The 23,363-nt window shown below is 38.0% G+C and overlaps 1 protein-coding gene across 1 annotated transcript in view; it reads right to left on the bottom strand.

Moving 5' to 3' along the window:
- Nucleotides 1-22,492, bottom strand: part of mgat5b (alpha-1,6-mannosylglycoprotein 6-beta-N-acetylglucosaminyltransferase B) — a 96,738-nt gene extending 74,246 nt beyond the window's left edge. Inside the window, exons 1-6 of the mRNA XM_015049355.1 lie at nucleotides 22,483-22,492; nucleotides 20,397-20,547; nucleotides 13,256-13,365; nucleotides 9,014-9,090; nucleotides 8,519-8,698; nucleotides 3,612-3,776 (exon numbers count right to left, since the gene is read on the bottom strand). Of these exons, the coding sequence (XP_014904841.1) occupies nucleotides 3,612-3,776; nucleotides 8,519-8,698; nucleotides 9,014-9,090; nucleotides 13,256-13,365; nucleotides 20,397-20,547; nucleotides 22,483-22,492 (693 nt within the window). The remainder of the gene's footprint in view (nucleotides 1-3,611; nucleotides 3,777-8,518; nucleotides 8,699-9,013; nucleotides 9,091-13,255; nucleotides 13,366-20,396; nucleotides 20,548-22,482) is intronic.
- Nucleotides 22,493-23,363: the final 871 nt, after the last annotated feature.

Below are 23,363 nucleotides of genomic sequence, written 5' to 3' on the forward strand. Positions count from 1 at the left end.
AGTTGTGCTCTTCAATATTTCTTCTGTTTCGTTATTTTGTTGCAATTAGAAGTCTATGCTTATCAAAAAATATTATTTCACACAATCTTTTCCTATGGGAAAATTCACATCCTGTTACCCTAAACGTGATAATGTCTGTGGTATCCTTTGCAGCAACAATTACTTGTCTGTGATACCTGGAAATGAGTCTTTAATATTGTGGCTAGGGTTGTGCAATATCAGAAAGTCATGCAATGAATGGTAAAATTAGCGATGGTGGTATGAGTTGTGATATATGCCTCTTTTCTTTCCTCTGTCATCTCTGCTTCCTACCCTTGGAGATCAGTCTGGTGTGAGCATCTTCTGCCTTGAGTGCCTGTCTATGTGGGTAAATATTACATTAGCATATAAAATTCAAGATCATAACATTTGAAATATTAGCCAACAGTTTTTCTACTTCAAATAGTGATTTTCAGCTTGAGTATTGCACACACTGACATTTCGATAACAATATACTGTGCTGCCCTAATTTTGTCTCACTCATTTTTGTAGAGTTGGTTAAACTTAGGAAGGTTTCCAGTCATGACCATAAAATCACACCAAAGCATCTCAAATGAACTTGAGTGGGACTTTAACCTATTTTTGAACAATTTAGAAAATGGAGCTGTTTTGTCTGCTTTGGCACTTGAGCTTAAGGTTACAAGCTAATAGTCTAAACATTATCCTTCAGGATTTTCTACTATAGATTAGGATTCATGGCTCCATCGATTAGCTGTCTAGCTACTACAGCAGCAAAGAAACCCCAAACCATCATATGATAGGCTAAATCTGATTATTTTTTCTGAAATGCTGCTGTAGTATTAAACCACATTTAACAGTGCTTCCACTTTCTTAAGACTTCAACTTTTGTCTCGTCAGTCCACTGAATATTTTCCTAAAAGACTTCAAGATTATCAAGATGTATTTTGGCAAACGTATGGCAAGCCTTTCTGCTGATTTTAGTCAGAAGTCTCCATGGATACAATTTTTGCCTGGTCTCTTTCTCATTGTTGAATCATGTGGGTGTTTAAAGTGCTGCATAAATAAAGCTGGAATGGCATGGGGCCGTGATGTGTTGCTTGTTGAGATCTCTAATTACTTCATGGCAAACACAAGTCACATATGCCACAGTGACTTGTGGAAATCTGAAAATCTCTTGTTGCGAAAGCACCAGCAGCACTTTATAGAACGTAACCAGCTCAATTCAAGTAACTAAATCCTCTCAGTGCATTGCTGGAACCAAGAATATCCATATGATCGCTGAAGGTTATTCCAACCATATCGACTTATTTTAGGACGGGGCAGGAAGAGCAGACATTGTGCTCATTGTGCGCTCTTATATTGTAGTGATTTATCAACAAAAATCTCAGCTAGAATATTATGAATCTCCTGAGTGAGAATTAAAACAGTGACAGGTCAGTGATTCTGTTACTATTTGGTAAAGTAAGATGGTAAATTCCTCTTTTAATTGTATATTTCAAGCCTATTCTTAATGGGAGAAGCCACTCAGTCTCCCAGGAACGGCTTCTTTCTCATCACAGCAGCATATGAGTCCCTTCTCGCCCCTCATCAATCCTCTCCTAATCCATATTCTACAGCGCCATCCGTCCCTCTGCTGTGCTGCCTTTCTTGTCTCATTCTTTTCCCTGTAGCACTGGCACATGCTTGGGATCACGTCATAATCCCAGTCATTCATCATCATTCTACCTAAGAAGAAGCTGCCCGCTTCGGTTTCTTCTTAGATTTATTCTTACATGGACTATATTTCTTGCTCTCACGCCGTGTCTTTGACATAAATAGCTACCAGCAGGGAGAAGACAAGTCCATTCAGAAGAGATACAGCACAACAGTAACCGGAATGAAAATCAGTTTTCCAACGAGATACTCAAGCAAACTAACTAACTAATAGCATACAACAGATTTTCAAAAAAAAAACAAAAAAAACTATTAAATTACCTAAGATTCCCCAACTTCTTGATATTTTCTTGACTTCTTTTTCTATCCAATCATGTTTAAATGTATAATCCACAGCCTTCTGTTTATCTGGGACTGGGTCATGGAGGTAACATGGATACTGGATGTGCCTCTGCCCAGTGATGCTCTCCAGCTCCTCTGGGTAATCCCAATTTGTTCTCAAGCCAGGAAGAATATACACTATAAACCTTCCAGCAAATTCTGGATCAGTGCTGGAGTCTCTGAAGGGAGCTGCTCAGGAGACGCCTCCTTCAAATCCTCAAACAACTTCAGCCGACCTGTTTTGATATGAAGCAGCAGCTCCTCTCCTTACTATAATAGCTGTAGCTGAACACACTCGTTACATCAAAAGGCTTGATCAAACACTTGACTGACCTCTGACCCAAACACTGACCCCCTGATCCTGATGGAGTAATATGCTTGTATTCTAATTGTGAACCATTACCTCAAAATAAGAGTTAACAGTAGTCTATAATTAAATTAGAATATTTATGTCCAGGTTTTAACATTCAGACATTACGATGATTTGGTGTGATTTTTGTGTTTTTAGTATAAAACCAGTCCAGATTTTTCTAGTGGGTATCACAGTGCTGTATACTTGCGAACTTAATTTCACCAAACAAAGCCAGGCTGATAGCAACTTGATTAAACTTTTCAAAGCAGACAATCCCTCAGCAAGAAACACTTCCACGTTTCAACATCGTCAGATCTCATTGCAGTGCAATGTACTGTAGCAAAGATTTTAATCAGAAGGACATGAACCACTATTGTTACTATTGAAATAACTAAAGGAAGACTCAGAGAGAACACCAAGAGTGGCTGTTTATTTGTCACATGAACATTTGTGGTGCCAACATAACAGAGGCTATACTGTGTAATTCCAGTTGCTGTGAATAACACGTTCCTCAGTGTAATGGTGAAGCAGTATTACCATCTCTCTCCACGTCCAATTCTATGGTGTTGGCTTCAGTAATCGTAAGCCTCTTTCACAAATCATTTCTGTCGCAAACCCGCGAAGACAAGCCCTGAATGACCTCTCTCTGGAAACTCAAAAACACGAGTTAAATTGGAGATATCCCACATATTTGTGGTTTTCAAAAAACAAGCTGGTGGGACAGAAGCACGCATAAAATCAATGTCCCCGACTCCCCCATGCCATTTCTTTTTTTCAAAACAATGGTGGACAAAGTAAGTGTAGTTATCCAGGTATTGAGCAAGCATATGCTTCAAATTCAAATTGTATAACTCACCTTCCTACATCACATGTCTGAAAGGATTTTGAGTGTTGCTAATATTTTAAGCCCTGCAGCTGGTTGGTCATATAGACTATAAGTCATCACTGGATTGGCGAGTTGGGGGCGTGCAAGAGGTGGACTGATGTCTAACTCTCTCGCTGCTATGAAACACATATAGACGGCAAAAAAGCGACACAAAAACGTCTTGAAGTTTCTTGTGAAAGGATCCAAAACCTTGCTGTGAAAGCTGCATGAGAGGATTTGGGTCAGCTAAGATAAGCCTGGTTACTGTACAATTAATGAGTTGACAGAAATTAACATGGGAGATCCAGGAGAGTGCAGTGTAATCAATCCCGGCGCTCTGGACTTTATCTAGTGTCTCACCTTCTTCTGGTCCCTCCAACGTTGTCCAAGTTTGGCACCCAGACGGTTTGCAGCCGTTGCCCACTGCGGTGCGAGCCGTCGGATTCTGCGCTTCATGAAGCTCAGAGACTCTTTTCCACCGCCGACCTGATCCAGCAGAACAGAAAGGTCTGTGCGGAAGGCAGCCTGAGAAAATGATGTAAATTAAGATTAAATGAAACGATAAATGAGGCAGGAGTGGTAAAAGTTAGGCTACAAATGCTGGAAGCGCCACAGAAGCTGGAAATATTGTACTTTTCATGTGTGAAGTGCTGAGTTCTCAGCCAGAAAAGCAGTGAAAATAATAGTTATTGTGGTCTTTCAAGGTAAATCTTCCTTTATACAATGACAATTCCATAAAGCATGAACCATTTGGCCACATGCTTCTCATTTCAGCAGAGAGAGACAGGCAGTCGCTTTCCACCAAACATTAGAGAATTATTTCAAGGGAGAACGTGACCTTGCTCACTTGGCAGCTTTAGTTTCCCCTGTCACTGAAAAATATGGAAAGATGTCTCAACGCAATCCCATGCATTTATAACTAAAGCTATAAACAGTCAAGATTTCTCTCCGCAGAACAGAACCATGACTCAGTCCCATACCCAAGAGTACTGTAATCCACAATGCAGCTATCCGGGTCACCTGGTGGAAAGGAGACTCTAGGTTTCATCTTCTCCGACACTGTGCTAAACCTTTTGAAAACACGTTAGTGAATATGCAATAATGATGACAAAAATGACATGATCAGCACTGAGATACGTTTTTGTCCTATTTGTCATATATTCATGTTGCAATACAATGTAGAAAACTGATTAAATGAATGAAACGGAGAGAAGAACTACTACAAACTATCCACAAACTTTATTACATACACCTGTTGGACTGCTTGATAACAGTAACAGTTGGTCTGCTAATCACAATAAAGAAACTCAACGCATTTGTGCAATCAGATGAGACAAAACCTATGTTATTCCATAAATAAGAAAGGTGAACAAAGACAGTTCAGACGTGCTCGTCTTAGCATTCAAGAAACTGCAGATCTCTTATGATTTCCACCCACAACCCTCTCCGAGTTTCATTGGAAAAGGTTTGAAATATCATGGTGAGGAGGAGTTGAAGGGAGGAAAATATCTTATTGATGTGAGAGGAGAATGTGTAGACTGGTTTGAGATGATAAAATAACTTTTTCTGACTGAAAGCAGATGGGCTACAGCAATAGGTGATATCAAGTAGGAGGAATTTGCTAAATGCCAGAAAACTCGGCAAGACCATTTTTTTTACTTTTGTTTTTGTAACTTTCCTCAAATTGAAAAAGTTTGCAGATGTTTGGCCAGTATCATGGAGCCACGTTTTCTGGCATTTAGAAAACAGAAATAATTTTGCTAATTCTAACTAAACTAAAACCAGACATGTTTGGTCCGATTTAACGTTAACCAGTGAGAAAGAAAATATGTTGTGTCTTTTTTATTCGGTGCATGTAAATATCTGTTTTCAACTGTAGATGTACAGGCAAAAGTGGATTAATATGCAATAAACTGTCTGGCAAATCAATGTTTACATCCATGTAGTTTATTTTAAAAGTTTGAGATAATTTTAATCAGCAATAAAGTGCAGAGCTTTCTGTTGTTTTAATAAAAAGGTAATTTATTAGTAGCCAAGAGATAAGATGTTTTTTTTTTTTTATTTCAACCAAGAAAGATGGCTATGACCTTGCAATTGGCTAACATTGGGTGTTTTTGTGTTAATATGTGTAGAGGGATGGCGCTAATCTGGTCTTTGACCTCAAAGTTAATGTGGAGGAAAATAAAAAGAGGGGGGAGGATAATGATGATGATGCAGATCCAGCCTGTATTAATTAACAGTGAGCAAACAGGCTCAGAAGAAGGTTAACCGTTATGCAGCCGTGAGGTCAGACTGCTCATCCTCTTATTACTCCAGAGCATCTTCAGAGGAAAAGGACTCAACCTTGTTTGATTTTTACTACATAATTAGCTTCTTTTAGCATTGATGAAATTCTCTGCTGAGACAACTTGTTTGATTTTTTAGGGAATATTGTGCTGAAATGCTAATGCGAGGCCTTAGAAAATTTGAGCAGATGGTTGTGTGGATATGATGATTACAAGGAATATGCAAACTTTGTTGGCAGAAAATGGCTTTAACATAACAACAGAGCAGCTTCTAGGGGTTATGTGGATATTTAGGATTTTGGATGTGACAATGCATAAATTACAACTTCCTTTCTCTAAGTTGGTATGTTAATGAAATATCTGTGTTTAACTCAATGAAATCATTCTCAATGGGCACTGTAAGTTTTCAGTTTTTAGTAAAAACAAGCCTGAAGAGAGATGTCATAAAATGTAAGGTTTAAAAATAAAACAAGAAACATTTCACAATTCCTGGCAATGCTTTTAAAATGGCACCAAAATGAACTAAACTTTAAATAAATTAAAAGGCAATTTATTCCAATGATTCAATTCAGAAAGCAAAACCGATATCTAGATGTGTATCACAGTTTTGATTTCCTTTGCTTACAGCTAACCCCCGACCCCCAAATTCTGATTTTAAGAAAATGTGATTACCAATATGATTTAAAAAAAAAAGTAATTTTTAACAAAGGAATAATTTATACTGCCTATATAATCACAGGGAAGACTGCTGACTTAACAGTTATCCAGCAGACAGTCATGGGCATCCTCCACACAGAGGCTCAGTCCTAAAATGTCATCCCCCCCCCCAAAAAAAAGGGCTATTCACAGTGTGAATCCAACAAAATAAATGGAAGGGAAAATGTGTGGTATGCAAAGATGCAGAAACAGGAATAACTGCTGAGTTCGGTGGGTGCTGTGACTGCAGTCAGCGCTTAAAGAGCCATCACACAGAGATGCATCCAGAAAATGGGCTACCTCTGTCACATCTCTTGTGTTAAACCTGCTTAACTAGAGATGTCAGAAGTGTTTTCCCTGGGACAAAGAGGAACAGGACTGGACTGTTTCTCAGTGGTCTAAACTCTTTTTTAAAGTAAGTTTTCCATTTGATTAAGTTGCAAAGTCAGGAGAAAAAGTTTGTTTTCTTGTTTGTTAGTGACAGACCTTTTCAATAAGATGTTTAGGATTCAATATTGCTGGGTTTCAGATAATGTAGCACCACCCAATGCAGATGGAGGGCAGGAATTAAATGTAGCCCATTTATTTATGTTGATCCAGCATCAAAATGCCTAAAATCTGTGTCCTGTACGATTTTCCAACCGTTCTAATAGAGAGAAAGATAAACGTTATTTTCGTGTTTCGAAGGTAGTTAGTTATAAGGGAGTTAATTTTTAAAAAACTCACCGAAAAAAGAGGAGAAAAGTGGATCAACAATCTACAGCTAAAAACAGGCGGTGTGAAAACTAATAATGCCAGGAGTTTGAAGAGCCAACTCTCTAACAGGTAACGATCGCAGCGTTTAAATTCTATTTTGAGATATTTTATTGGACAGTTACTTAGAAAGACAAGCATTCATATGTAAGGTAAGATATATTATTTTTACGCCGTAGCTTGGTTGTCTCCTCAGAGTGCTAATGTTGTTAGCAGCTAGCTCAGTGCCGAGTCACGGACGGAAAATGTAATGTTTATTCAATGGGACTTTCATGCTAAAAAAAATAAATAAAAAAGAAGCTAAATAAATTAAATATAACCTACACAGCCATACAGTCACAGTGAGCAGTGACTGTTCCCCCACATGCTTCGTGTCTGGCCATGAAGCATGTGGGTTTCTGTAGATCGGAGCAAATCGTTGACCTACATTGGACCTGAATCCAGCATCCTACAGCGACTCCACATTAACATACAACTCCAGCATGAATTTGGGTTTACTAAATAAACCCAAAGCTAAATAACCCAAAGCTAATAAACCATTAGAGCCAAACTCATATAAATAACATGGGTTAGTTCATTGTTAGCGATAGCATCGTTATCGTAGAACAGGGGTGTCCAAAGTCGGACCTCGAGGGCCGGCATCCTGCATATTTTAGTTCTCTCCCTGGTTTAACACACCTGGATCAAATGATGGCTCATTAGAAGGCCTTAAAGGAACATTGACAAGCTGAAAAGGTTGTTACTATCACCAGGGAGAGAACTAAAACATGCAGGATGCCGGCCCTCGAGGACCGACTTTGGACACTCCTGTCGTAGACTAATTACTTAAAATAGCACAACTCACTACTCACCTGGCAGAAACAAGTCGACAGCCATTTAATGCTTCTTTTGATCCTAATTGCTTGACCCAACTTGATGCTAAATGATTGTATTCTCCAGGCTTTTGAAAGCTTTCTTCTGGCTCATCGTATAATATGAACTCTGCAGCTCCAGGTAGTTAGTTATGTGGATCGCCTCGACACCCGGTAAATTATCAAGATTATAAGAGAAGTCTTCTTTACCGGGGTAATACGCATCACATCCAAAATATACGTATATTTTTTCGAGATGTCTCGTCTGTTTCAGCCTATTTAGTACATTAGCGTTCTCGCTGTGATCAATTTTGCTTTGTTTTGAACCGGAGAAATCCACTTCCGGACCTCCATCTGCATTTCGCGCGACATTCGGGTCACGTGCCTGAAACCCAGCAACAGTAAGCCACATATCATGTATTCGGTGTCATTCTTTTGAATGTGCAGCATAAAGCTATAATGTCAGGTGCAGCTTTTAGATAGCAGCTGTGTTTGCTGCTACACTGATGTGGTAGATCGACCATAATCACTTGTGAATTTATTGATCACCAGCCATCATCTGGCAGTCTTCACAGGATCTTATTATAACTGAATATATTTGTCATTTAAAGCTTATTTAAAACTCTCTGTAGCAGATTACTGAGTAACATGTCTGGCAGCTATTTGAGAGTGGTGTCCTTACTTGTCTCTTGGGGGAATTTGTCTGCTGTGTGTGCTGAGTGGGGGTGCTTGTGTGGTTCCTCCAGGGCAGTGGGGGGCAGAACCACTCCACTTCACTCAGGTAGATGAGGAAAGAACAGTCTGAACCATCGACACCGTAGAAGGCGTAACAAGGGTCCGATGTCCACCGAGCACGCATCCACTGGAGGACGGACAGAGAGAACGTGGATATGTGTGAATCAGAAAATTATTCTGTACCCACAAACAGACCAATTTAAACAATTGATGGCCTGTATGATGACTTCAGTCAAAAGCAAATTGAAGTCAAATCACAAGGAGACCAAGAACACAGGACAAAGGGAAAAAAAAAAAAAAACAGACTGAAAGTTAGAAAGATGACAATATCCTGGAGCGCCATCTTTACTTGGGTTGTGACATCATCAGTCTCTACCACATTGTTTGGCCAATGCACAGTGATGCAGAAATTTATAAAAAGCACTATAATGTATGAACTTACATCTACTTTTCCAGGGCACTCTGGAAAGCGGCTGTCCCTTGGTACTTCACACTGGCTCGCAGTGCCATCTCTCAGCACTGAAAGAAACACAGAGAGAAATTCTTCCTTCAGATGGAAAACAGAGATCTGTTCAGCTCCATTCATCTCAACTCAGAACAGATGCTGCCACCACCACGTTTCAGTGTGAGGATGAGGTGTTCACGGTTACATGCTGCATTGATTTTCCAGCAAACAGCATTGGTGTTCACTAACTATGGAAGTGACATCTCATCGTTTCCTTCAAACAATGACTTTTTCTTGTTATTTAATAAAGGCCAATCTCATGTTGCACCTGAACCACACACTTTCCATGACAAGGAGACAGACTTTGATATTGTTTTATGACATAACTCTGCTTTAAATAGTTGTACTATCAAAAGATTCCCAAACCTTTAGCACTACTTTGTGTCACTTTGTAACATAAATCTCATTAAAATACATTAAAGGCCGAAGCTGCAACAATGTAATTGGCTCATGAATGATGCTCGCAAACCCAGGAGCAATGTTTCTTTAACTTTATGATTCACAGTGACATAGGTCTTGAAAATCTTCCTACTTCTGTGAATTGTCTCATCTGCTCACTATTCAAAAGGTCCACCATTAGATGTTGAGTTTTGCTGCTGCCAGCTGTTGCAGGCGTTTCACCAACAATTATGTCTGCACACTTAGACTGCGGCCACTGCATTAATTGCTTCACTGACTTAGTTAACTGCTCTTCTGCAGCTGATGCCAGTAAAACAGAGGCACAGTCACAGAGACACAGACATGGACTCATCTTGGTGCTTCATCATCCTCAGTGTTTTCCATCCCCCTTCTCTCCTGTCTCTCTAAACCAACAACTTTCCTTTGACTCATATTCTGTCTGTTTCCATTTGCTTGATGAAAAAGAGAAATTCCTCTACACAAGTCTTCCACGGTCTGCCAGCAGGATTTCAATTCATTTGTGATTCTCTCCTGTGACTGAAAACACACACAGAGACTCACTGTGTCTGCAAATATGATTACAGCAGCAACAATTGAAAATGTGGTCATTTAACTAGATAAAGGCTTTAGTCCTGTCCCTGCGAGCCATTACACGAAAAGGGAAATTTTTAACTGCGCGTTCCAACTCCCGCTCTGCTTCCTCTCCCACATGCCAAAGCACGAGATGAATAAACTGCCACTGAGCCGTATGATAATAAAGTCTGCCAGCAGGATTTCAATTCATTTGTGATTAGAGAAAGGAGCAGTATTTTCATTTTGCCGTGCGCTATTGTCTCCGCAGACGCAGCAGGGGAAAACAAAAGGAGACGCAACTCTCATTTATTCTCAAGTAAAGAGTTACCCCGAAGAGAAAAAGCAAAGGAGAGGGGGAGGAAATTCTTTTCAGTGTTATTTAGGTTTTGACTAAAAATGTTGAGAAAGAAGATAAGCACTGAATGACAGAAAAAAGCAATGTCAGTGTGTCTTATTTTTGGTGATTTACTAAAAATGCTACAGCAAATCGTGCCTCAAATTTGTAACCGCGAGTTGCCATTTAAAACATGTCAATGCTATGTAACATACATTTGCATATAATTTCGTTACCCATTATTTTGCTGAATCATTTTCATTAAAGCAATATCTTAGACTTTATTAGCTCTAGCACTTAAACTAAAATATGCATCCAGTGTAGCCAAGCTCAGAGCCTCCATCCATCAGGAGAAATTTATTATTGACATAAATAAATGTCGATATTACACTCGTTAATGACCGATTCTCTGTACTGTGCAGCTCTAGTCCTTGCATATTTTATGACATTATGGAGATATAAAAAAAATTTTCAAATTTTGTGAATAAATTAATTAAGTTGTATGTTTAATTTTATGAGGACTTTATCATACACACTAACTTAATTAAGAGCTCTGCTCTCCGTTTAGTCCAGTTAACTCTTTATGACAGACTGTGACCTAATTACCTTTAGTTGGAGTCACATAATCACATTTCCTTGCAGCAGCGTATGAGTAAAATATGGAAAAGAGTGTACAAAGCACCCCAATGGTGAGTAGATATTAACACATGGTAATGATCAAATATTACGCAACAGGAAACTCATTTAGAACCCCAAAACACATTTTTGGGCGACAAAAATTCTTAAACTGAAAAAGTGTGAAAATGGTAAATGATGATCAGCACCCCACAAAAGACACACTATCAAATGTAATCAATGATCAATAAACCCTGTCAACACCTAATCATTTTAATCAGACTTTTTCTTTTACAGCACAAAATCAGAATTTTGGATCAGTGTTTGTGTCATGATTATGATTAGAAACACATTTTATAGAATATTTAGGTTACATTTAGAAGAGATTTTGATGCTCAAGTCCAGGTTTTTCCTGAAATCCAATTTTCTTGCATGGTTTTTCATACTAATAATTAAATACAGCTGCAATTAAAACTTCTGGGAAAATAGTTTAGAGACCTCCTATGCACAAGAGGTCATGCTGGAACATTATCTACCCAAATATGCTCTCCTTTCTATGTCACTGAGACAATAAGAAGATGTGCTGTAAATGGGCACTAAACTCTGTGATAATAGGATGCTCTACCGTGCTTCTTTAGGATCAGTATACAGGCATGAATGGTTGGAAAGAGTGCTTCCTGACAGATATCAGAAGTGATCCTTGTCAGTGGAGAAACCAATAAATAACACCTGTGACTTGTTGCAAGTCTCCCTCATCTGCTGTGAGTAACAGTGACAGTTTAGTTTTGCTTTAACCAAAGCTGACAGCTGTGCACAAATCCAGCTGGACTTCAAGTTAAGCACAGCGAAGGACAACTGTGAGCTGTGGCACTTTATGCTTTCTTTGGGGAAGATTATAGAGAAAACATACTGTTTTTCCAGATAAGCAGTAGTGTTAATATATAGTATGGATTTCTTTCTGCTTGTTTTTCTTAATTGTTTCCACATTGCAGTTTTTAGCTACCTGTGTGCCCCTCTGAGGCGCTGCTCTATTGATTGTTTTGGTGGCTGCATACACATTTGTCTTCCAAAAAATTTGACTGGTCTTTATAATATCTAAGAGGTGCTGTTTGCAATGACAAGCATCAATCAAAAAGTGGAGACAAATATGAGACTATAGAAACTCGGGTTCACTTTGGGTCAGTAAGGACATTCAGACACCTGAAACATCACAGTTTTACTTCATATTTACAATTAAAAATGAAAAATATGTAACTGACTTTGAGCCTTTCTGTATGATTGGACTGAATTGATTATGTTTCTGTCAATAAACTTAATGCTGATTTTGTAAAATGTATTATAAACTATGTTTGTTTGATGTTTGCATCAAAATCTATTTATTTTGATGCAAAATAAATAGAAAAAAAACCCTCAATTATTGCTGAATTGAAAAGTCTGCATCCAGTCTTGCTCCTGTCCACCTCTATCACCAATTTGAATCGTTGCATTGCCACTTCATCCATCCGATGAATCCATATTACCATACATGTAAACAAAACCTAATTTAGAATAACAAAATGTCCACAAATTGGATTGAAAAATGATGTTTTTGGAAAGAAATATTCTGCCTTCTTTTTGGAAGACAAAAACATCAAACCCAAACAAATACAGACGGGCAAAGGGACATTTGATTCGGTTAAGTTTGACTTACACAGCACTGTTTTACTGCACAAAAGCACCAACCAACTTCACCTCCCATACCATAATTAAATATATTTATCAATAATTGGTCACTGGAGAGCCTGCTGCTATATGAATTAGAGGAAAATATGCAACTTTTGTCACTGAAAAGATAATTGTGGCATCAGTGCAAGAAATCATTTAAAACCATTGTTAAAGCTTTGCAAAACAAATGTCAAAATTTGCTGAGTCATCCCCAACAGGCGAAGCTGCAAGCACTGAGAGGAGTGTGTGTAGACCTTAGAAACTCAGTGTTGGTACACACCATTAAAAGTGAGTGGGAGTTTGTTCAAGAGTGAGATATAAAACCAGATTTCTTTCTCTCAAATGTCATAGTGTCAAGTTTTCTAATCTAGCTATTACATAAAATGTACAAACTTGTTGTGGCTTTCCAAAAGCTTTAAAGCTGATCTGATTTCGACGATATCAATTTGTACTACTGTATTTAAAACAAATTGATATTTACAGTATTCATTTCAATCAAGGGGGTGAAAGCTCAGACAAAATGATTGTAAAGCAATATCAGGGTTACACTGTACCTCTGCCTTGCATCATGCTACTTTGCAGCATCTGCTCCACTCTGATGGCCATGTTGGAAACATTTTGAGCTATAGCTTGGATCCTCTCCACCAGGCCAGCTGGTTGAAACCTGCAACACACATGAAAACACAGAAACATGGAGAAGGTAGTTGTTCATGTGTTCATGAGTTCATGTCTCTAAATGTTTGCTTTCTATTCTTTTTTCCTATTAGTTTGTTTCCTCTCCCTCTTTCTCTACTTCCTTCCAGCCGATTGGGTTGTGTTAGTTTTGGCAGATGTAGACTCTACGCTATTGGAGCGTGAAAAAGAAATTGACTTGTATAACAGTTTCTTTTCCCCTTTTAGGATGGGAGAACTCCCATTCACATAATAAGACCGGTTTGTCCACAGGGATTGGGCTTAGAGCTTCATTTCAGTTTAGATTAAGATTAGGTTATGTTTAAACACGTAATGGTTATGATTATGGTTACTGCACATGAACACCAATCAGAAACGTCTAAAATTTGTCTGTAATGGCCCAAAGTAGCATTTGCACAACAAACTCAAGTTATTTTACAACCTGAAGAAGAGCCAACAGTTTTCAGGAAAAAATATATTAAAGATTGTCTTTTTTTTTGTTAATGAGAAAGTTTTGGCACGTGAAATGCTTTCATATTGATCGGTCTTTCCCTTAAACATAGGTTCATAACTGATTAGGTTCAGCAGCATAAATCTCCAGGTGAACTTAATAAATTTTATTAATTAGCAAGAACATCTTTGGGCATTTGGGAGCACTAACAACAACTTTGTCCCCATAATCTCCTTGAATCACAATCCCACTGATATCCGGTCTGCCGTTCCTTTTCCTACTGTTATCCAGTCTCCATGCTGCCCAAGTTTATTTTTCTCAGGGACTACACGTCTTCCATGCTGGGGTTTAGGAAAACTCCCTCTTCTCTTCACCAGGATGTGCATGAATGGAGAGCACACAGTGCACAGCAGTGACTGGCTATAAAATATAAAATAGTATCCCAGCACATTTAAACAGTAAATAGGGCAAAAGCCAAAATAAAAACCACAACACTTGGTGTCAGTAAGTGGATTTCCTTAACCTTACTCATTTTTTGTTTTGTCCAACAGCATTTTAGCTTAGCAACATAAGTATAAATGTTCTTCTCTGTGTCAAATGTATAGCTTGGGCACTTTCAGGAGTGAAATTAGTTTTTCAAAAGTGAAACATTTATGCCATTCCTAACAACATTTCAAAGAATATCAAGTTGGAGATCACTGCAAAATCAATTATGTATTTTTCTCAAAGGACAAAACCTTTGCACGCTGAGCTGATCACCCAATGCCACTTTTGAACTTTCTTTGACAGGACTTTGTGCCAAATGGACTCTCTGGAGTGTCACCCTCTAATCTCATGTCTGCAGTCTGCTGCAGTGTAAACTCATCTGACTCCATAACGGAGTCGGTTATAAAGGGACACATAAAGGAAGCGAAACAGATTAAAAGACTGAAAAATGGAGATTTCACAATGGGACCTAAATAGGGCAAAAACAGAAGCCAGAAACATACTTGGATTGTGAACAGGAATATAAACTGGCAGAAAATAAAGAGAACTAGATCAACCAACAGCAGCAACAAAAACCAGGGGGAATTTTGTTTTTGGAGGAATGATAAAATAAATGGATCCTGTGTGCCGTCGTGTGGAAGCCAACAAAACGGCTTGACTGAAACATTAGAGAACGATTGGGATCAAAGAAATACAAGATTATGCATATTTGATGGCCCACTGTTGCATGCCTTATGCTGTAAAGCTCCCTTCCTTTTGATGAATGTAGACAGTTAGTTCTTTTGCCAATGGGACTAACATGGAAGAGCCAAGGAAAGACAAAAATGGCAGAATGCATGTAGATGAGGAAGAAAGATGATGGGTATTTAGTGGAAGCATAACAACTCGAGAAAATCAATGTTAACTTGAGTTATACAGTAAAAATACAACAAAATAAAGTGTATATACTTGTGTTTCTCTTTTTGTCAGATTTTGCTTAGGGACGAAAATTATCAAACAAAATCATCTGGGCAAAAAGTGCCTTATCCCAAAGGCAAATAATGACAGCAAAGACAAAGTAATTCATTAAACTCACTCTTCCTGCTCTCTGTAACACCAGCTAGCAGCTTGCAAGCCCACAGCTAGCAGGGGTGCACACTGGTTTTTGAAACGTTTCTACAGGTACCGGCAATATAGTTCAGCAATGTGACCTACAGTAGTTTTTCAGTTGGCCTGGAAAACAAAAGTAAGGTTTCAACTCTGTGACATTTCAGGCCTCGTTTACACTGAGCTGGTTCACAGGGAAACCATCATTTTGTTGCGATCCAGCCGCTTCCAGTGACCGAAGTGTCCGACACTAAAGAAACAGCACAAAATGCTTAATTTATTGACAAAATTAGAAGTTTAGTCAGCATGCCTTGGAATTTACTCAAATCTTTTAAAGTACATGCACTTCATAGTACTTCAAAAGTGACTGTGATTAAAACATTTTGTCTTTGAGCCATGTTTCATTATCCATTTCAGATTTAATTTGTTTTAAATTAAACAGTTTTAAACAGTTGATGAAGTGTCTGACAACAGCAACTTTATTTTTAATTTAGTCAAGTACAGAAGCAAACTAAGTAGAACAGAAAATAATTACTTTTCAGTGTCATTGTTAATTGTACTGATTTCTGTGCCAGTTCAGTTAATAATGCCACTGTATAGCAAGACGAACATTTTAGAAATGCTCTTCTTGTCATACCTTCCGGTTTAGGTTGGTCATCTTTTTTTTCTGGCCGGTTTGAAATGGTCCCATTCTTCTTTTTTTTTTTTCCAGTGGGTGAATTGTTCAGCATTCCTTGGAATGTTCAGAAGTTAAGATATTGTTTGTAAACCTAAAAGATTAAATCCACAGAGCTTGTATGTACTGTCAAAAAGAAAACAAGTCGTTTCTTACCCGAGTACCTGCAGCAAATTTATGAGAAAGCGCACGGTGCCGTGGAAAGAAGCCCTCTGGGATAAATGTTGTTACTGACTGAGCCTTCTTGTGTGCTTAAGGGGGAGGAATGGGTAAGCTCAAGGACAGAGACTGATCTTTGGAGAGCGTACACCTAACGGGGGACTTACCAGCCTTTTTCGTAGCACAGTAAACAGTGAATCAACTCTGCATCCTTGTCAGCGCTTTCATCTCACATGCTTATTTTCCCAGGCTCATTGCTGCCCCCTCCCTGGCTTGTTATTCCTCTCAGTTTTCTGCTCTAACGAGTGGCTGCCCCGTGGGCGAATCACAGGCTGGGGCTTCAGACATCAAGTTCCATTCGCTGCTACATGGGAGTGTGTCAGCAGCAATGAAGCTCACACAGAGCCGAGACTCCCACCCTGCATGTGTGCAAAAGTGTGTCTTTCTGTAAATGCACTCCTGACTGGCCTGGAATTTGAGATATTTCCATAAATCTCTATTTTCCCCATTTGCACCATTCCCCACTGGAAAAAAAATAAAAAAAAATAAAAATCATACTTTTACCTTGTCAGTCTTACCCCGTGTACTCACACACTCTGCTGTACTGTATTCTGTATGTGTGTTTGGAAATGAAGTATAAGAAGTGGGTGATGGGAGAGACAGGAAAGACAGTCATGGTTGGGAGAGTAAAAAAGATAACTATTGTACATTTTGACCAACTCTGTTAAAAAAACCCCAACAGACTGGATGTCAGAAGTAAATGACACAATGAATGAACAGACTTGGAAACTTTCTGCTTTGATAACGTAGCTGCTCATCTCAAGGGATGTCAAGCAAATCCTACCGTCCATGTCATTCTCACACTGCGAATATCAAAATATTTCCTGCTCAAAATTTTATATCAGGACGCTTAAAACTGGAACAAGAATTCCTCCAAAATAAAAGCCACACAAGTAAGGTAAAGAAAATCAAGCAACACAAAATTTAATATTGAGATTTCATCCATGTAGAATAGCCAAGTCAATGGTGCTCAGTTCCTTCCTGATATTCACCAAGAGTATAAATAAAGATTTTTCAAACATTCAGAAGAGAGCAAGTCTGCCAAAAAAAAAAAAAAGTCAAAACACTAAGAAGAATCCAGTTGCAGCTTTGGAGAAGCTCTGGATAAAAACAAAAACTAAAATAACTCATTCATTTCTGTTTTATTTTTCTTCTTCAAACTTTTCAACGTTTTTGTGATAAGCAGTCAATACTGTTTTCAATATTAGGAGCAGTGGTGTTGCCCCGTGTGTGAGATTGCAGTCACTGCTTAAAACAAATATAATTATTGAACTGTTTTTAATACATTTTAGTGAAAGGTTAATGGGTCGAACACATAATAACCCTAAAATGAACCGGACTACCTCTTAATGTGCAGTAATTTGAATTAGTAAAGTATTTTTTTCCTCAGTGGAAAAAATGTCTCCAGCTCAGGGCCCACGTTCTCGTAAGTGCAGCCCTGCTTTACACATTTCCTCAAGAATTCAAGTAACCAATTAAGTTATCATGATCAGATCCATCATTTGCTTTGAATTGCCAGTTCCTACGTTGTGTCTGAATCAGATTTTCCTTGTGGTCCATTGCAGAGGAGAATTAAAACCAAAAAAGACATGCATTGAGAAAAAGACAACAAACCCACACAAACCACGAGTATTACATTCTAACATGTCCAACATCCACAGTGGATATGGTCAAGTCATAAAGTAATTATCATTGATTGAAGTTTGCTTTGAAGCTAATTACAGCTTGACTATAACTCTCTACCCTGCTCACCCTAAATCCAGTCTAAATCCCTTCAGGACAGTAAAACATGGATGCATCACGCTGGTACGGCTCTCTGACAACAGACCATTACATCCTTACTTCTCTGTAATGGCCCAAGAGGAGAACAGCTTCCTCTGCATTAAACAGCCCATTACTAGACATTGATTGCAGTTAACACCAACGTCAGACCATATTAATCGTTCCATCTTTCCGCTCTGGCGCCTCTCCGCGGATCTGAACCGGAGTGCTTATCGAGGACCATTTAACGAGGTTTGAAGAAGCGAAAGGGGCTGCTGTCAGTGTGCATCACATCACACCTGCTGAGTTTAGTTAGGCTGTCTGGAAACAAAATTTGGAATAAAGAAAATGTTAGACAGAGAAGACGGGATGTTTGGGTGTGGATGCAGCGAAAGGAGGGGAAGTTAGATAAGAGCCTGGAGCAGCACGACTTTCCTGTCTGCACTGATTGGGACGTAATGGGGGCAATTTCCACAATCAAATACGAGAGTGATCGAAATGAAATAGAGGAATGCATGAGGCAATTTTGTAAAAAAAAAAAAAAGAGGTGCAATTTCTAACAAAACAAAACCTATGGTGTCCGACATAAAACTTCTCTTTTCGTCCTTTTCTAATCCAATTGTTTATGGATTTCATTGTTATTTTGGAGTAAAGCTTTGATCATTCTTCCTGATCTAGTGTTTTTTGTTGTGTCCCAGTCAGGTTTGTTTAGTTTATTTCACTAACACCCACAACATATCCAAATTCTAACTAAAAAAAAAAAAAAAATTCTGGTTTATCTTTTTAATAATTTGAATGCACATTCAGCAAGTTTTCAAAAAATGATCTGAACACTAAATGTCTCCAGTTTCCCCTGTGATAGGTAATTAAATCCTCCTTTACTGTCCTCTTCCTGTAACACCATTAAAACAAGAAAACAAGCTAAAGTGGGTTACTAGTCCAACAGTCCAATCTGAAGTCAAATACAAATCGATTAAAAACTGGGTTGATTTAACAGACTGGGTGAGGTGAGGAGATTTAACCCAGTTAATCCCAGAGTTATGTTTAAAATTATAAAATGGATTAAAACAAAGTCTGTGCAATTTATTGAATTTACAAGAACAATGTATTATGAAAAACTAATTTTAGTTTACTATTTGGGCATATTTCATATTTTGGAAATATGCTATTATATGGTATTAAATATGCTATTATTGTGTTATGTTACCCCTTTTAAAAAACCCGTTATGTAATCATGTTTTGAAAAGTCAAGAGTAGCATCCATCTGTCAGTTCCAAACATTGCTCTACCATTTCCTACATGGAAAAATGGGCATAAATTGATAAAAGCAGTAAAATATGAAGTGGATGAGGGTAGAAATGACTATCTGTGTCTGCAGCAGTGCTTACCAAGTAAAACATAGCACCACTCTGGAATGCAACAAACTAGTTCAGCCATCTGATATTTAGACCCAGACTGATCTATAAACAACAAACAGGAATGTGACTGAAATTTATTGAGTCTATTTTATTTACATTTATATACATGTGTAGGATCTTTGGGTTTAAACAATCCATTACCTAAGTTACTAAACCTATATAATGGGTTTAAAGGAATATGCCATCCATTTTCTATGGCTGGATTAGTATAAAAATAGAAAAGAAAACATCTGTTTTTTTCTTCTTTTTTTTTAAAACAACATCTGAGGTGAAATCCTTGGAGCAGAAATCAATAGCATGTTGTGGTGTAATTCAAAATCATGGTCTGTGAAGAATGATGAGCCTATGGCAGCCATGTTAGAGGAGGCACTCTATCCTGCCTTGTGTTGATTACTAGTAACCTTGATTTCTGACTTTTTGACCTATCCTGCATATGTCCCCCCTTGCTCTTTTTACTGATTTTATTTACTATCGACTGTATATAGAAAACAAGCAGCACCAAGAGAGAAATAATGAGCCTCATTTTGGTCTGTTGTCGCAGTATTTGATTAAACTATCCACAACAACATGAAATACTCACTGGATTTAAAGAAATACCCCAGGAGTTTCAGGGTAAATATTTTTTGGTCACTTTCTGAGTTGCATTGTCATCGTTTTCTCATCTTGGCTTGTGCTTTATGTCTATTAGAGGTAAATTGTTATTTTTATTTGCTTCCAAGTGTTATAAACAATAACAAAAAAAGTCACATATAGAGAATACTTGCTACTCTTAAATTTTGCTCAGATGTTGTAGGAAATCAGAGCTGAAACTGTACATTTTCAAAATAAAACAAATATGTTTTGTTCATTTAATAACCATTACCATATGTTTTCTAAATCTGAGTACTGTTTCACCAAAAGCCTGTGGCGTGGGGCAACTTTCCTACCTGTTGATAGCAGAGCTGAGCTCATCCAGGCGCCTCGCATCCGACGTGGAGCTGTTGTCGAGTTTGGACAGCGTGTCCATCCTCTTCAGGATCACCTCCAACATGTCACTGATCTTCCTCAGCACACCGCGTGACTCCACACCTCCCAGCACTGAGAGGAGAGAAGACCGCAGAAGCAAAGACAGAAGGTAAATAAAAAGCTAGGACCGGGGATAAACAGGTGGCATAGTAAACAGTGAGCAAGGCAACCGTAAAGTTTGCAGCTTCATTGAAGGCTCAACATTTGTGAATGGTTGATGTTGTGTTGTTGTGTTTTATTTTTGTTCATTATGGTACAGATAATGACATAATAGTTCCTTCCGATGGGTGACATATTTATGTCCGAAAATACATTTGTCAGCAAATTATGCAACTCTGACTTTGTATAGCATCCAAGTATTCTGCTACCTTAGTATATTTTATAAAGACAAAAAGTTCTTATAAAGTTTAAGTGGATGTGTCCATCTAATAATATATTTAGCCCATAGATGAGCCGAGAAATTAACTAGTGGATTTTAGAAATTAAAAGATGAATGGATGTCTGGCCTTGTGTGGACATCCATTTACCTTTTACTTTTCATAAATAATTGCAAGTTGCTTAGATGGAAGGAAATGGACTTTCAATGTTTATTCAGTGGTGACTGAATCCCATTGTCATGAACATGACATAACACCTGGTGTGAACATGTTCAGAAATGTTTATGGCTGTTGTAATGAAGTGTCATTTGGTAAATAATGACACTTTTAATGCAATTTTGCATTAAAAATTGGATTACAAGTGGATTATTCAGTAAGTATTGACAATGTTAATGGAAAATTGTTTTAAAAGTTGCATTAAAAGTGCATTATTGAGTAAATATTGATACTTCTAAGGCAAACTTTCATTAGAAGTGTCAATGTCTATTAAAGTAGTAAATGCAGTAATAGACATTTACTGCATTATTCAGTAAATGTCCATTTACTGAATGATGCATTAAAGTGCATTATTCAGTAAATGGACATTTTTAGTGTCAAGTCTCATTAAAAGTTGCATTAAAAATGCATTATTCTGTAAATATTGACACTTGTAATTCAAAGTTGCATTAAAAGTTGCATTAAAAGTGTCATTATTTACCAAATGACAACAGTTGTAAACCTTTCTGAAGTCTCCTTCATGACAGATGTTATGTCATGTTTATTACAGTGTCATGTCAGTCTTTTGCATGCCCCTTCAAATAAACTGAACAACTTGAAACCCTAAATCTGGAACCTGCCTAATTGAAACGTATCGAAACATGATAGCTGTTGTTCCAACTTTTCTCAGAAGTGTCAACATTATATGCCTCAAAACCACATTATAGTTTGTCATTAAGTCATAAAGGGACAAATGGGTCAGAGTGTATTCCAATAAATCCCATCAGAGCTGCATGGACGCTGGAAATGGCCAAATTTCAATGACAGACGCCTCTATCGAACCCCTGTCTGTCCCTTGACAAGCAATTACAGCCAATGGGCTCCGGGGTCTAAGAGTCCCTGCACAAGGCCAGCGTCTGTCTTAGTGCCCAGCAGGAAGAGGACAAATTGTAACTTTAGTGAGTTATCACCTCAGCTATTGATGAATTTATCTGAGACTGACAGTTTCACATTCTCGTTGGCAACAGAGTACTCTGTCATAGTGTGCTGCTGGATGGCTTCAGAAAACTTTATGACTGCCTGTTAATGCTGATGGTCTGAGTAAGGTCATTTAAACTTTAGGAGAGGTTTCCTTACCTTAAGCTACATGATATTAAAATGTTGGTTAATGTTTATTGTGACTTGAAACAGATGAGGAGTGACTAAAATTATACTTTGAATGTCTTTAACAGCTGCAATTGCTTACTAGTTTGTCTCAAATCAGAATTTAAGGAACAAATATTTCCGTAAATATTATATTTTTTTAAGGATTAATTACTGCAAAGCAGACAACGGCTCATTCAAGTCTCTGTAGTAGAAAACTGGAGACCATACTGGGAATGTCATCCCTTTTCCAGTATGTAAAGAATGGGAGACAAGGCATATTTTATTCCACCTCTGACCATGTTTAACGTAATACAAAGGAAGAAGAACAAAAATGAAAGAGAGGGAATTAAGTTTGCCATTTCAGTGTCTTCAGAAAATCTTTTAACTGCCTTGGAATTACAATGAAAACACAATAACGCAATAAAAAAAATGCTGAACAAGTCATCATTTCACATGCATAGCAATACGCTAGGAAATGGGTTATTTCATGAATTTGAAATTTCCTTATTTCTAATAGGGATATTTGTCTAAAAAAACAACTCTTCCAAAGAGCTCATTATTTGGATCATAAAACAGACTGATGAGAAGCACAGCATGCAGTAGCAAGTTAATTTGTATTTGTGAATTGTTCCAGTTAAAATGCATGTCATGTCACTGGCTTGCAAGCAATGTGCTGATTTTGAATCTCTATCAACATTTAAACTGGCAAAAAACAGATGTTTGTGTCACTGCTCTTGAATTTTTGTTGAACAAATGAATCTTAGTAAAGTATTTTAAATACTTGCTATAAAAAAAGGACAGATATCAGATTTAAATCCTTATTATGCATGTCTCTACATACAGTGAAAGGTCCGCTCAGTGTTTGTTGCAGGTCAAGATCAGTCAGATTGGATGGAGTTTATCGTCAAAATCCATCTAAATTAGCGGTTCTCAACGTGGGCGGTACCGCCTCCCCGGGGGCGTTCAGAGGACCCGCTGAGATTTCTTTGGGGGGCGTTTGGTCGAAGGTAAACTTTACACCTTAAATGCACAACAATACCAGTTTAGACTTTGAGCAACTTGGTAAAACTGTATTGTGTAACATTAAAACATGCTTGGCTGCAACCGTAACGATGGTAGCTCATCATCAGAATACCCAAGCTAAAAGGTTTACGCCAATCTGCTTTTCTC

The sequence above is a fragment of the Poecilia latipinna genome, unplaced genomic scaffold (assembly GCF_001443285.1).
Source record: "Poecilia latipinna isolate Pla-1442-1.1 unplaced genomic scaffold, P_latipinna-1.0 Scaffold942, whole genome shotgun sequence".
Classification (NCBI taxonomy): Eukaryota; Metazoa; Chordata; class Actinopteri; order Cyprinodontiformes; family Poeciliidae; genus Poecilia; species Poecilia latipinna.